Here is a 14462-nt window from a genome sequence, read left to right on the forward strand (position 1 = left end):
TATCCGAGGCATGTCTGCAAACTTCAAAAAGCTATTTATGGACTTCATCAAGCTCCACGGGCTTGGTATAACGAGCTTGGCTCGTTTTTGACCTCAATTGGCTTCATCAATTCAAAGTCTGATACCTCGTTATTCATTTGCCAGCACAATGGAAGCATAATATATCTTTTAGTATATGTGGATGATATTATTGTCACAGGAAATGATCCTTTGAAGACTCAGGCATTTCTAAAGCACTTGGCCGATCGATTCTCCCTCAAAGATCTAGGAACTTTAAGCTACTTTCTGAGAGTGGAAGCAACATTTACATCTTCAGGTCTCTTCCTATCACAAAGAAAGTATATTCAAGATTTATTATCAAAGGCAAACATGCAGGATGCGAAAGAGGTTACAACTCCTCTTTCTACCAGTGAATCACTTAAATTATGTGATGGAAGTCCTGCTACAGATTCGACTCAGTATCGACAAGTCCTTGGCTCCTTACAGTATTTGGCTCTCACCCGTCCAGATATTTCATTTGCCGTCAATAAGTTATCGCAATTCATGCATCGACCATCTACTACGCATTGGTCTGCGGTCAAACGAATTTTGCGGTATCTTAAAGGGACTCTTAATCATGGCATTTTTCTTCGCAAAAATACTTCACTCCATCTCCATGCCTTTGCTAATGCTGATTGGGCAGGGAACTTTGATGATAGAACATCTACGTCCGGATACATTGTCTTCCTTGGAGCCACTCCAATCAGTTGGAGTTCTAAAAAACAAAAGACGGTTGCACGATCTACAACTGAAGCTGAATACCGTGTCGTCGCCACCGCCGCTGCTGAACTCAATTGGGTCACAAATTTGCTCAAGGAACTCAACGTCAACTCCACAGTTATTCCTACAATATATTGTGATAATATTGGAGCTACTTATTTATGTGTCAATCCAGTGTTCCATTCCCGCATAAAACACATAGCCATCGACTTCCATTTTGTGCGAGATCAAGTTGTCAGACATCAACTCCGAGTTTCTCACGTACATACAGCAGATCAACTAGCCGACTCACTCAAAAAGCCTCTCGCCCGTAAACTATTTTCATCTATTTTCATCTCATCGGTCCAAGATCGGCATCCTTGATGGAAGCTCAATCTTACGGGGGCATGATAAGCAGATAAGATTTCCTCAAGGCAGTTGAGGAAATCTCTCAGCAGTTGAGAAGCAGATAAGATTTCCTCAAGACAGTTGAGGAAATCTCTCAGCAGTTGAGAAAAATCCTCTCCATGCTGAATATGTATAACCTCCCTACTGAGTGTGTATAAATGACTATCAAGAGCTCACTATCAAAATGTATTAGACAATTATATCTTATACATTTCATAGTTTCTTGTACAATTTCTATCTTTCTATCTTCTTTCGTTTAATATCTATCAAATCTCTCGAAAGAGCCTTAACGGCGTTTGATCTCTAATCATACGAGTCTCTCTTGACCTCAAGAACAAGCAATAGAGTGACCTCAAGAACAAGCAATAGAGTTGCACACTCGTAGAGCAAAGACTTGGAAGTGATGGATACAGAGTTTTGCTTGACCTCAGCAATTAATGGACGCATTTCGTGATATATAATAGATCCTGTACCGTATTTCCCGGTCGACCGGACGGTATCATCAGGTCAAACTAGCTTGATCTCGGCCATTAATGGTCTTACAGTCCTTTCCAGGCAGCAAGAACCTCCTGAAATATTTCAGCGATGAGTTCCCGATCGGCACTCTGCAGAAAGGCATTGAAGTCTTCAGGGATCTCGTAGATCTTTCCGAAGCTCACCAGGTATCTCATGCAACTGCTCTTCAACTTCGGCAAACGGTAGAGGTGGGCAGTTTGGAGCCTCTCCATCACGTTCTTGGTATCAATGTCCTCGAGGAGGCTCTCATGGCATGCCTCCTTCAGGTCGGAGATATCGTACTTGTCGGCGGCTCGGAGGAGCGCGAGGCGGTGGGTGAGGAACTCGTCGGCCCGGAAGCTGCCGTAGATGTAGTTGAGGAAGGCCTGGCAAGCCCCGAAGGACATGTCGGATATGTTCACAGTCGAAAGCTCCTTCTCCTTGAGGTCGTGGGAGAACATGCTACGGAAGACGGGGGACCTCGTCGCGAGGACGGCGCGGTGTGCTCCGATGCTGCCCTCAGCGGCATTGACCGTGATGTCGGTGTGGATACCGTCGGCCAGCATCCGGCCAAGAGGGGCGAGTGCAGTGGTCTCTGAATGCTGCTTCACCTCAGAACTGTCCCAAATGGAAGAAGGCTCGCCACCCTGAACTCTCCAAACCAAAAATAACAGCGAGCAAATCAAAGGCATACACACATACACGGAACAAGGGGAGATGTGCGTGTGCTTACGGTTGGAGGTACAATCTTTAGATCAAGGAACTCGACGTCAATTATGATCCTGCCGGTAAACAAGGTGTCAGTTGCCCACACAAAGTCGTCGCTGTTCTTGAGCTGCATGTCACAGATTCCTGAAACATGAGAAACACTCGTTATGTTTTTGTTTCACGAAGAACCAGAAACAGTCTTCGATGGGGAAGAAGGCGACCTGGATGGGTGAGAGTCTTGCGGTCGGGAGCGGACGGGGAGACGATCTTGATGACGAAGGAGGCAATGGGCGGACGCTCTCTTGTCAGGCTCGAAACCTCAGGGTATAGCTTCACATACAGTTGTTTGTTCTTCTCCACTGCGAGATACCTTCTCATCGCAATCAACACAAATAACATACCAAATCAATTTACAGGGAAAAGAACAGAAACTCTGAAGTCTATCTACCGAAGCATGATTTCTAGTGTGGATAAAGATGAAGATTACGTCTCTGGTTTTCCAGTTTGGAAATACGCAGAACAGAGTCACAGAGCATCATCCGAAACCTATCTCTAATCAACACAAGACTTGAGGACAAATCTGAACATGAAATTAGATAAACCGGACGATTTCAAATCCGAAACTTTCCTTCTTCTCCATTAAAGACGAGATCTTTAAGCTTCTAGATCTTCTCGGTCGAAACTAAATCCAGTAAGATTCAGGAGAAAGAAGCAGAGGATGATGAGAGGGGATCTTTAAGACCAGTTCCAGAGGCCGATCTTGAAGGGGTCGGACTTGCGGTAAGTGCAGGCGGAGAGGGTATCGATCCGCCATTGCGCGAGCCGCGGCGCGGTCTCCACCCGGTATGCCCGGTTGCTCATTCCCGCCGACGCTGCCGCCGCGATCGCCGCGGTGACCTCATTGATGCAGTCAAAGATTCCCAGCAGCTCCCCCGCGTTTCCCAGCTTCGCCGGTCGCACTTCCTTCTCCAGTCCCCTCTCCTCATGTACCACCCAAGAAGAAACAAAGCAGCGTAAGCGAGAGGAGTGGCAGCACCAGTAGAGGGCCGACGAGGCAAAGTAAGAAGAGGGAGAGCAAGGAAAGGTGCTTCTTTTATTGCCTTCCACTCCACTTCCAAAGTCGAAGCTCTGTCTATATATAAAGAATACAAAGGAGGAGAGTGATGATTCTGATCATAAATATTATTCTGGTAATTAACGATTAATATGATTCAACATTTAATGGACTATCATCCAAATTTCACTCATGAAATTGTCAGGATGATGCTCTTGCAACGTGGTCCTTCGGAGAGGACTACATCGCAGTAAGATTGGAGATTTCCTCCTGCATTAACAGCAGGATGACAGTCGACATGAAATGTGGTTGGTGTCCTACCCACGGATAACAAAAGTCAAAAGCGAGAACAAGAATCATGAGCACTCCGAGCGTGGTTTCAACATAATCATGTGAGTCAATGGTGCTTAAATTGCTCTCATCTCTCTTCATCTTCCACAATGAAAGATGGCGTCCTTCCCCTCCCTCTATCGAAGCATAAGACAGATGACTACGGTAAAGTAAAGACAAATAATCCATGTCTCCCGATCCCCACCACCCACCGGAATCTAATAGCATTCCGCTGCCGCAAGCAACCGCTGCTACCCAACCCCCCAATAAAGCCGAGGCCTTACGGTGGACACCCACAGCACCTACTCGTCTCGCAAGCAAGTCAATGTGGAAGAAATGTCTGAATGTTAGGTATAATGGATCAGAATGTTAGCTAGAGAGAGAGACTCTTTCTTTCAGTATTTGTTACAGTACTATCGCTACGTGTTCGATGAATTGTCTGTGATAAATGAGGCCATAGTCGTTTTGGCAAGTGGCAGTCTCGAGTGAACGACCGGCTTCACACGGTCGAGTCGACGACGACGACGACCGTGACGGCCTTTTGTTTTCTTGAAGTGCCACGTAATGGCAATGTCGTGCCTTATCGCATTGGGCTTTCCCGAATCCCATTCAAACCGTTGAGGTGTCCTTAGAGAGAGAAAGGGGACTCACGATATTTTGTATGGGGCTTACGAAGCCCAATAAGAGGAGAGTTTTGCTGCGGAGGAGAGACTGTTTCTTTGAGTGTGTTCTCATATTAGCATAGCTACTTAAATCATCGATCGGTTATGTCATTGGGTCGAACCAAAAAGAACTCACGTGCTTTGGACATGAGCGTAGTCTTCCACAATGCTTTCCCCACGGCGCCGTCTGTTGGCAACGGCTTGGACAAGAAGCTGTTGTGGATGGCCTTTTCCTTGCAGCAGCAGCAGAAGCAGGCTTCCATCTCGTCCGCCACGATCCCATCCCGTGTAGCTCTGCTATCCCGCAATGTTCCTGCATCTACCTTGCCGTCCGTTAAAGAAGCTTGCAAGCAAGGAGACCTCACACAGGCCTTCCGCTCGCTGGCCAACTCGCCGCAGTGCCCTCCGCAGGACGCCTACTCATCCATTCTCGAGCTTTGTGCTTCCCGGAAAGCCCCACTGCAAGGCCAGCAAGTCCACTCTCACATTGTCAAATCCAATTCCCTCTCTGATGATGGATTTCTCGGCACAAAGCTCCTTTTCATGTACGGGAAATGTGGCCAACTCCGCGATGCCGAGAAGCTGTTTGATGAAATGCCGACTCGGTCTATCTTCGCGTGGAACGCGCTCGTTGGAGCCTACGCTTCGAATGACCGTCCTTCGTTGGCCATAGCAACCTTTCAGGAAATGCGTGTCTCGGGAATACTGCCCGATGCTTGCACCCTTGCTTCCGTCCTAAAGGCCTGCGGCGCGCTAGAGGATGTCTATACTGGGACTGCGACGCACGGTTTTGCAGTCAAATGTGGACTCGACTCCACGGGTTTCGTCTCCAATGCGCTCGTTTCCATGTACGCAAAGTGTGGACGGTTCGGCTCGGCAAGGCAGCTGTTTGAGCGGATGGATGAGGAAAGAGATGTTGTTTCTTGGAATTCCATCATATCAGCATGTTTGCAGGACGGGCAATTCTTTGAGGTTCTGACTTTGTTTAGAGAGATGCAAAGAGCCAGCATTCCGATGAACTCGTATACCACCGTCGGCGTTCTTCAAGCCTGTGCAGAACTTTCACTTCCGAGGTTGGGTATGGAAATACATGCCTCTCTTCTAAAGAACGATGCAAAACTCGAGATTTATGAGTGCAACGCATTGGTCGTCCTGTACGCAAGATGTGGTCGAATCGGCAATGCCATGCAGGTGTTCTGCGAGATGGAGGAGAAAGACACCGTGTCGTTGAATTCGATGCTGTCTGGTTATGTTCAAAATGGTTTATATCAGGAAGCCATCGACTTCTTCCGCGAAATTCTCGGGTTGGGTTTTGAAGCCGACCAGGTTTCGCTTATAAGCGTCGCTTCTGCTTCAGGGAGGTCAGGGAACAGATTGCATGGAAGGGAAGTCCATGCTTATGCGATGAAGCACGGATTTGACTCCGATTTGCAGGTCGGAAACACACTAATCGACATGTACACAAAGTGTCACTTGATAGATTATGCCGAGCGTGTCTTCTATAAATTGCATAGCAAGGACTGCATTTCCTGGACGACAATGATCGCAGGTTACGCACAGAACTCTGGCTATTCCAAGGCACTCGAGCTGTTCAGGCAAGTTCAGGCGGATGGAATGAAGGCGGACTCGATGATGATCGGGAGCATCTTACAGGCTTGCAGTGGTATGGTCTGTCTTTCCCTGCTGAAGCAAGTCCATGGTTATGCTATCAGACATGGCCTGCTGGATCTGGTACTTAACAACTCGATCATCGATGTGTATGGAGAGTGTGGGAAGGTTTCTCGTGCTTGCCATGTCTTCGGAACGATACGGGATAAGGATGTTGTGTCTTGGACTAGTATGATCACTTGTTATGTCAGCAACGGGCTCCTAAACGAAGCTTTGTGTTTGTTCAGAGACATGGTGGCGGCCGATGTGGAACCTGATGCAGTATCACTGATTACTGTGCTTGCTGCTGCTGCTGGTTTGTCATCCTCCATGAAAGGGAAGGAAATCCATGGTTTTATGTACAGAAGACGGTATCTCACCGAAGGTACAGTCAGCAGTTCACTCGTGGACATGTACGCCAGGTGCGGAGACATAGAGAACTCCTTTAAAGTATTCGGAAATGTCAGACGCAAAGATTTGGTTCTGTGGACAACCATGATCGACGCCAGTGGGATGCACGGCCAGGGAGAGGAAGCAACACGCCTCTTCCGGGGACTGCAGGAGACGGGCATAGTCCCCGATGAGGTTACCTTCTTGGCCCTTCTCTATGCCTGTAGCCACTCTGGATTGGTAGACGAGGGAAAGTACTATCTGGATGTGATGACAGGTGAGTATGGTTTGGAGGCATGGCCGGAACATTACGCCTGTCTCGTCGATCTTCTCGGTCGCTCTGGTAGGACAGAGGAAGCATTCGAGTTCATAAAATCAATGCCTGTGAAGCCGACAGCTGCCGTCTGGTGTGCTCTCCTCGGTGCCTGTCGAGTGCACCTGAATCACGAGCTGGGCAAGATTGCAGCGGAGAAGCTACTCGAGTTAGAGCCTGAGAATCCTGGAAACTATGTGCTCATTTCGAATGCGTTTGCGGCGACGAGGAACTGGGAAGAAGTGGGTGCAGTGAGAGCGATGATGGAAAGGAGGGGATTGAAGAAAGACCCGGCATGTAGCTGGATCGAAGTGGGGAAGAAGGTGCACGCGTTCGTTGCGAGAGACAGAACACACGAGGAATCAGTCGCCATTTACTCGAAGTTGGCAGAGATCATCGAGAGACTCAAGAAGGAAGGAGGGTACACCGAGAACACCAAGTTCGTTCTGCAAGATGTGCCGGAAGAGGAGAAGATAAAGATGTTGCACGGACACAGTGAGAGGCTTGCCATGGCTTTCGGTATGTTGTGTGCCCCGAAGGGAACACCAATCAGGATCACCAAGAACCTCCGAGTATGTGGTGATTGCCACGAATTCACCAAACTCGTAAGCAAGCTGTATGAGCAGGAAATCATCGTCAGGGATGCCAACCGGTTTCATCACTTCAAAGGTGGATCCTGTTCTTGTAGAGATTTCTGGTGAGTCCAAAGGTGTCTCATGAGATGGTCTATGCTTCTGGTGATGGTTCTTAGAAGCTGTTGGGTGGCCTCAGAATTGAAATGAAAGAAGAGAGCAGAGTAAATCGAATGATGGAAATACACAAGTAGGCTCGACTTGCTGCAGTACCAATCCAAATTTGATGTCGAAGATATTATATGCAGAGGTCCGTCCCCTCAGCCCCACACCCAAATACAAAAAAAGACAGGAACCTCCGTCACCGACCAGTATCAAAAAGAAGAAAGCATGCTCTGGTGGATCACACCTTCCATGCATGGCCAAAAACTACACTTCCCATCATCATGCTGAAGAAGAAGAAGAAGAAGAAGAAGAAGAAGCCTTCGTTTCGTCGAGGTCTCCAAGCCGAAATTTATAGGTACAGGAAGCGCGGAGAGGAAAAGTCCGGTCGCAGCGCGGGCCTTCTCCCCTTTTGTTGCAGTAACCTGGGAATTCATCTTTCCTGAAATCAGCGCAGTCGACCAGAACAAGAGACCACTCGGAAGCAAGTTCCTCGAGGTTCCATTGCGCGTACGGGCCCCCCATCTTGTGGCTCACGTGGACCTCTCCATCTGGTCGGAGCATGCGGCATGCGTTTCTGAAGAATCCCATCACCAACCTTCGGTGCAAACTATACCATAAAGATGATCCGACAAAATGAGATCGAAACATGCAATCTTGGTGCGAAGCTACTACTCCAGGGAGTAAACTTGGCGAGCGTTGCAAATAGAGGAAGAATATTTAAGATGGTCAAGGCACGTACTTGATCACCGGCATCAGGCCCTCGTTTCCGCTGAATCCTGCATGTGGGAAGTTGAAGACGATCCGATCAAATCTCCGCATCGTCAGCTCGCTATGTAACTTCATTGTCGTAGCATCAACTCCGTGCAGCGCAGTCGCCCCCATCTCCCTCAGGCTCTTCAGGTTCGATTTCGCTTTGGAATACTTTTGCAGCAGGTCATCTGCTTCGCATAGATTCCATCAACGATGTACATAGAAAGATGAATGGCGGCCACTATTTCATTATACAGCCGAGGTAGTAATCCAAGTAATGAAGACGGGGAGGGTATGGAAGCGAAGTATTCCCGTGCCTGATGAGCGAGTGTTAAGCCACTCCTTCCCGATTAAGAAATCGGAGAGAAACCCATCAAATCAATGAAGCACAGGGAGAGAAACCTCATCTTTCGAGAAACCACAAGAACGTTCGGGTGTACGTGTGAAACCAGCAAGAACAAGACGGGGGAGGAGGAGGGAAAGGGAAGACCGTAGGAGTCGAGGGAGGTGGCGACGAGGTTATCGGCGGAGCCGAAGGCATTGGCGAGCGCGAGCGAGAAGGAGAAGTCCCCTTCTCCGACCAGCAGTATCTGCTGCGCCGAGGAGTAATGGCTCAGCCATTTCACTCGCACCGAGGACTGATGGCTCCGTTGTTTCAGTTTGTCGTTGGCAAACAGCAGCAGCAGCCCTGAGGTAGTCATGCTCAACCTCCCCACGACCTCCGTTCCTCTCACTCTCTCTCTCTCTCTCTCTTATGACGCGAAAAGACTGACTGGAGCGACGGATATATGGAGAAGAGAAGTCGAAGGGTCGCTCCTCCCCTTCGTCTTGGGAGACGATAGCGATCCCAATATCAAGCCGGGTGACTCAACCGTCTCATCGACGTCAACTGTGGTTGGACTTCCCGATGAGCAGGAGAAAACGGGTAAAAGCAACCACATGCCGGAGACTTCCTTCGCACACAGGTATATTGTTAGAAGAAGACATCTCTACTGTTCAAATACCACGGCTGAATGAGGAGCGATCAGCAACGGAAGATTGAGGTGCCTCATGTAGAAAATATTATCAACGTAATTGCAGCCCAATCATTCATCCACCCAAATGTTCATATAGAGAGTCTTTGAAAAAGTTGAAAGAAACATCCACGTCTTAAAAATATAAGATCTCATGAAATGCCAAAACTTTTGATAATAGCCTAATAGCTTTGGAACTTGACACGAACAAAATCATTACAAATGCCACTGATTCTCTTTGAACAAAGGAGGCGGAAGTCCAAAGGTCGGAGAACCCTAACAAATCTTAGGAACATATTGGAATGAATGCATGCATGCGCCCATTCACTGTAATATTTCTTAAAGATTACAGGAACAAAAGTACCCAGGTAGGATGTGAGCAAGGTAAGGAAGGAAGAAATGGTACAGACATCAGCAATCATCCGCCAAAGCATTTTAGGATTGAAGAAGTTATACTCGAAGAGAGAAACCTCAGACCAGTAGATCCTCCGGGAAAGTAGGACACAGAATAATATGAGAGTGCAACAACCTGCAGGTAAAAATGAGAAAAGAGTTCAGAAAATATTATCATTCATGTCAACTATGCATATTACCAACAGCTGAGATTTATAAAGCTATCCAGCTGAACAAGTAGCATCATTTCAGCAAAGCAAATGGGCCATTAGAAGAATGAATAAACAAACCATAGATTTGAGCTCCATTTTTGCATGTGATACTTGTATTTGCTGACTGTTTTATGTGGACCCTAATTGTTCATATAAGCTCATTTTAGACCAAGAAAAAACTACAAATTTGTTAGCGCATATCAAAAACCTGTGTTGTCTATGCCGCATCCATATAGGTTTGGTGGGTAGGTTGGGCTTATTATCGGACTGCCCCCTATCTTATTTGAGATTGACAACACTTTCAATCTACTTTTAAGAATGAAATCGAGAGATGCAGGTCATCAATGCAAATGCCGTGAAAGCAAGATAAACCCTGTCAGCTATCGAGTGCGTACAAGGAGAAGAAATAGTTGAACCTAAATTCACCGACATGAGACCTTATACCTGAATCACGGAAAAGAGGACAGAGAGAATGTAACTGTGAAGCACCATGGAGACATAAATGGTGCCCACCATGCTACCGATGAATACCAACGTAAATGGCAGCCTCTGCAACATATACACCATAAAAAAAATGTATTAGACAAAATAACAGAGTACAAACAACAATAAGCCATGGCATGCCAAATAATTACACGATTCTTTTCTTGGCATTGAACTCTCAGTAAGACAATATATTCAGTCAAATCAAGAGGATTTGGATATCTTTGTATTGTTATATCAAAGTGAGTGTCTATTATATCATATTGTTATGAATTTTGATGGTAATATATTTAAAACTGGCATAATTTGTTGACTGTGCTGACATTGAATGAGATTGACAATATAATCTTAAATTCCAAATGACATTAACAGTAAGAATGTCTGAGTAGGATCTTGTAGGAAGTAGCAAAACAGCATTATAGAAGGACCATTTCTATTGTAATTGGATCAATTTTGTCACAAGATAAGATGCAGCAGTAGCCACAGCAACATAAGATCACACCGGGATTGCTACTACATATTTTAAAAAGTATCTCTAAAGAGATAAACAAACATTCAAATTTGGCTAAGCTAAGCACAACATGGTCCGGTAATGCTAGCATATTTTCTAGTTCTTTCTTTAAGTATACAGTTCTCATGAATCATATTCCTTTTAAGTATATCTACATGTTTACATTTGTTGACACCACCTCTTTATATGAGAAATAAACATCTATTGGCAATCATAACATTCACCAGCCCAGGTTACCTTGATGGCAGAAGAATAGGCATCTCCTCGCCATTATCTTAATCAGAATTGAAGCCCATACAGCATCAAATAATGAACGAATCAAGAATCCACAAATGTAATAATAAACAAGACATCTTCAAAAAAAAAAAGTGAATTATTATTTCAGAGACCAAAGGCATAGTTTCAGGTAACAAAAACCTCATGAGTATGATGCTTTTCAACTAATTATTAAAGATCCTTCCTCAGTGTATTTCAGTTTAAATTGTGCAAGTAAAACATTGACAACCAAAAAGGATTAGAAACACATAATTAAAGATCTACAGGATCCTAAAAGATATACCTCCATGGAGAACATGTGAGCTAGCTGATTCTTAGGACCTTTAAGAGCAAAGAACGATCCAATGATCAAGGCACATCCAAGAGTAAAACAGAGAGCAAATTTCTGAGGCATCAAGACCATCACTGGAAGGAACATAGTGAAAGCAACAACAACGAAAAACACGCCACTGGCAAGGAGCAACCCAAAGTACATGAGAGACTTCCCAGAAGGCACACTGCTAGTAGCAGACTGGAAAATCCCAGGCAATTCCGTCACACCTTTCGATACCCTGTTGAACAATGAAGAAAGGCATACTAGTATAGTAACTCAGATCACTAAGCAAGTGTAATCTTAGATATATATGACTATAGGTGAGACTGTTAGATGGAAAGAATGAGGATGAAATAGAAGAAACAAGACAATGCTAAGAAGCCAATTAGGATGTACGAACTGTGAACAAAGTAGAAGATAACAACTGAATGCTAAAAAGCACACAGGAACCATATGTGAATTAAGGACACCAAAAAAAACATCAAACTTTTATAAGCATAAATCAACAAAAGAATGTAGATGCCAAAATTCATTCATGATACTTGTCGAGGCCTAAAGCTACAAATAAGAAGAGGAAGTTGGTCTTGCCTTGTTATGAGGGACAAGAGCAGAGGACATATCATCCACATTAAGACAAGTACATTACAGCATAGGCATCTACTGGCCTGTGGAGTAGATAACAATCTGTAGGAAAGACTTTAACCATAATATGGGGGAGAAGAACCTAAAATCAAGAATGCTTTGAGAGACATAAAATTATTGAACTTCAATTAGGCTAATAGATTATACTAAATATGAGCAATATTCAAGGCATAATTAAGCAAGAGAAGGACATGTTTGAAAATCTAAAAAGCTAGTTGAAAGGTGGAAAACACTATTCCACTGGTTGCAATTTGAGCTCATACAACTGGAGTCAATCCTTGAAATTCCTTTACATCTGGAAAACGCTCAGAAAGAGGGTTAAACACAATCTATCATTTGCTTGGAAGTGGAGCATCTTAAATCCAACATTTGTTTACAGAGCATCGAATGATGGAACCACATTCAGACCACCTAAAACAAGTTGTTTCTTTCTAAAGCTCTTTGTTAGATCATGCTTTCATGTCATTCAAGTTAATTCTTGTAGAACAGCACGATAAAACCTCTGTCGGCTTTGTCCTTGTTCATGCTCCAACTTTAAGTAAACATGTGATTCTATTAACCATCGATCAACACGACAAATTGAAATATGTGAATTGACCTAACAAATCAAGTCCAAAACTATATCTAGTCTTCATATAATTTTAGGAACTAATCACCAAGAGAAACAAACTGATGAAAACCAGAAGGACCAGTTTCTGATTCCTCTACCTCTATTTAATATTCATATTCTCTAAGTTAAGACCGAAACTGTCAGATCCAAAATCACTTTTCCTTCAGATCCAGATGTTAACTGCACGTCAATCAAAAAATAGCGCCGCCACCAAAATCTTAGTCAAGCAGCGACTATAGCGCAGTCCTCTTGCTTCCTACACTGAGAATTTTCTACGATTATTCTCTTACCATCAGTGGTAGACAAACTCCAAGGTTTAAACAGCAGTAAACAAACAATCACGCCAAAAAGGAATGATTCATTTATAGGAATCCTCTTCTTGAAGCCCGTTGAATCCACCCATGGAAAATATATAACACAGACTCGAAAAGGTGAAGAGAAAGATCAACCAGTGGATTGACCCTTACACATTGAAGGTTCCGGTGACCTTGTCGTTGGCGGACTGGACGGCGGACTCGATATCGAACCCGAAGGCGGACGCCCCGCCCTCCTCCGTCGATCTGGAAGCAGCGTAGGAGTTCCAATCAGCGAGGAGGGACGAAGAGGAGGGTTTCTGCTGCTCTCCTCCACCGCCGCCGCTCGGTCCCCCGGTGAACCAAGCCTGCGCCGTCCGCATCGTGTATTTGTTCGGATCGGAATATGTAGCGAGATCGAGAAAACAGGGGGAGATAGGTGAGGAGGAAGAGGCTAGGGTTTCTCGATGGACAGATCTTTCGCTTACTCCGTCGGAAAGAGAGGAGCACAGTAGCAATAGATATCAACAACCGGGAGAGGAGTCGAGGAAACGTTTTCTCACGCGATCGTCATAGAAAACACTTCAATTTTGGATATTTCTCAAAAGTACCATTTATTTTGCTTTTTCTAAAAAATATCTTTATTTTTTTTTTAAAAATCTAAAATATTCTTTAAAAGTTTTCTGTCAAATTTTTTAATCTATTATTTTAATCAATTTTCAATGATTATAGTCTTTTCATTTATCTTATTTATAGTATTTGTAGTAATATTTATAATTTTTTTATTTATATCTTAAAAATATATTATTAATATTATTAAAAATAAGCATCCTATCCAATTGTCATTGCTCATATTTTATTATAATATCATATATTTATATCTACAGTTAATTTGATTAAGATTATGAATCTATTTAAATCATTTATAGTATTTTTAAATAGGCTTTGTAGTATTTTTATTGTGGTGGCTAAAATATTTAACAGACGAATTTTTTTTAAGAAATAGTTTAATGTTTTTTTTAAAATAAAAGGTATTGTTTGAGAAAAAGATAAAATCAGGGTATTGGTTTAGAAATATTAAAAATAAAAGTATTTTCTAGGAAAATTAATTTTTTTCTTTCTTACTTTTGTTTGGATGATTTTTTTCTAGAAAATACTCATGTTTTAGATATTTTTCGAACAATACCTCATTTATTTTTTAAAATTTGTATTCATAATTTTATAAATATCTTAAATATTCTTCAAAAAAATTTTGCCAAAAATTTCAAGTACATTTTTTTTATCAGTTTTAGATTGTTAAAGCTCGCGTACAATGTTTTTCAATAATGTTTACAGCATTTTTTATTGAAGTATTAAAAACATTAAAAATGCTATTGAAAGACACCATAAGTGATATTATATTATTTCTCTCTGTTTATCGTTGCTCGTATATCATTACGATATTATAGTTTTATACTTTTAATTGATTCGATTAAGGTTAAGAG

The 14462-nt window shown here is 43.6% G+C and overlaps 4 protein-coding genes across 4 annotated transcripts; 1 reads left to right on the forward strand and 3 right to left on the reverse strand.

Annotated features, from left to right (window-relative positions):
* Nucleotides 1–1528: 1528 nt before the first annotated feature.
* On the reverse strand, nt 1529–3467 carry LOC103976956 (BTB/POZ domain-containing protein At1g55760). The gene is made up of 4 exons (XM_009392322.3): nt 3092–3467; nt 2571–2719; nt 2375–2493; nt 1529–2288 (listed from the first exon to the last, which is right to left on the reverse strand). The coding sequence occupies exons 1-4, from the start codon at nt 3208–3210 to the stop codon at nt 1686–1688; spliced, it is 990 nt and encodes a 329-aa protein (XP_009390597.2). The 5' UTR covers nt 3211–3467; the 3' UTR covers nt 1529–1685.
* Nucleotides 3468–4391: 924 nt separating this feature from the next.
* LOC103977357 (pentatricopeptide repeat-containing protein At3g63370, chloroplastic) lies at nt 4392–7592 on the forward strand. Its single transcript, XM_009392851.3, has one exon. The coding sequence runs from the start codon at nt 4501–4503 to the stop codon at nt 7444–7446; it is 2946 nt and encodes a 981-aa protein (XP_009391126.3). The 5' UTR covers nt 4392–4500; the 3' UTR covers nt 7447–7592.
* A 27-nt stretch (nt 7593–7619) lies between these two features.
* On the reverse strand, nt 7620–8933 carry LOC103977356 (heavy metal-associated isoprenylated plant protein 41-like). The gene is made up of 3 exons (XM_009392850.3): nt 8723–8933; nt 8222–8420; nt 7620–8089 (listed from the first exon to the last, which is right to left on the reverse strand). Exons 1-3 carry the CDS (start codon nt 8931–8933, stop codon nt 7762–7764), a joined length of 738 nt encoding a protein of 245 aa, XP_009391125.2. The 3' UTR covers nt 7620–7761.
* Nucleotides 8934–9351: 418 nt separating this feature from the next.
* On the reverse strand, nt 9352–13506 carry LOC135634402 (protein transport protein SFT2-like). Its single transcript, XM_065144856.1, has 4 exons — nt 13153–13506; nt 11404–11671; nt 10295–10399; nt 9352–9774 (listed from the first exon to the last, which is right to left on the reverse strand). Exons 1-4 carry the CDS (start codon nt 13359–13361, stop codon nt 9664–9666), a joined length of 693 nt encoding a protein of 230 aa, XP_065000928.1. The 5' UTR covers nt 13362–13506; the 3' UTR covers nt 9352–9663.
* Between the last annotated feature and the right edge of the window lie 956 nt (nt 13507–14462).

This window comes from Musa acuminata, chromosome BXJ3-3, assembly GCF_036884655.1.
Source record: "Musa acuminata AAA Group cultivar baxijiao chromosome BXJ3-3, Cavendish_Baxijiao_AAA, whole genome shotgun sequence".
Taxonomy (NCBI): domain Eukaryota; kingdom Viridiplantae; phylum Streptophyta; class Magnoliopsida; order Zingiberales; family Musaceae; genus Musa; species Musa acuminata.

What these genes read in the sequence shown, in the direction of transcription:
- LOC103977357 (XM_009392851.3), top strand. Translation starts at nt 4,501, where the DNA reads ATGTCATTGGGTCGAACCAAAAAGAACTCACGTGCTTTGGACATGAGC.
- LOC103977356 (XM_009392850.3), bottom strand. Translation starts at nt 8,933, where the DNA reads ATGACTACCTCAGGGCTGCTGCTGCTGTTTGCCAACGACAAACTGAAA. An exon ending in CACCTCCCTCGACTCCTACG is followed by an intron (nt 8,421 to 8,722) that starts GTCTTCCCTTTC and finishes TATGCGAAGCAG; the next exon opens with ATGACCTGCTGCAAAAGTAT. An exon ending in GGCCTGATGCCGGTGATCAA is followed by an intron (nt 8,090 to 8,221) that starts GTACGTGCCTTG and finishes TTTATGGTATAG; the next exon opens with TTTGCACCGAAGGTTGGTGA.
- LOC135634402 (XM_065144856.1), bottom strand. Translation starts at nt 13,361, where the DNA reads ATGCGGACGGCGCAGGCTTGGTTCACCGGGGGACCGAGCGGCGGCGGT. An exon ending in GTCACCGGAACCTTCAATGT is followed by an intron (nt 11,672 to 13,152) that starts GTAAGGGTCAAT and finishes ATTGTTCAACAG; the next exon opens with GGTATCGAAAGGTGTGACGG. An exon ending in TCCTCTTTTCCGTGATTCAG is followed by an intron (nt 9,775 to 10,294) that starts GTATAAGGTCTC and finishes TTTTACCTGCAG; the next exon opens with GTTGTTGCACTCTCATATTA.
- LOC103976956 (XM_009392322.3), bottom strand. Translation starts at nt 3,210, where the DNA reads ATGAGCAACCGGGCATACCGGGTGGAGACCGCGCCGCGGCTCGCGCAA. An exon ending in CAAGACTCTCACCCATCCAG is followed by an intron (nt 2,494 to 2,570) that starts GTCGCCTTCTTC and finishes CTCATGTTTCAG; the next exon opens with GAATCTGTGACATGCAGCTC. An exon ending in TAAAGATTGTACCTCCAACC is followed by an intron (nt 2,289 to 2,374) that starts GTAAGCACACGC and finishes TGGAGAGTTCAG; the next exon opens with GGTGGCGAGCCTTCTTCCAT.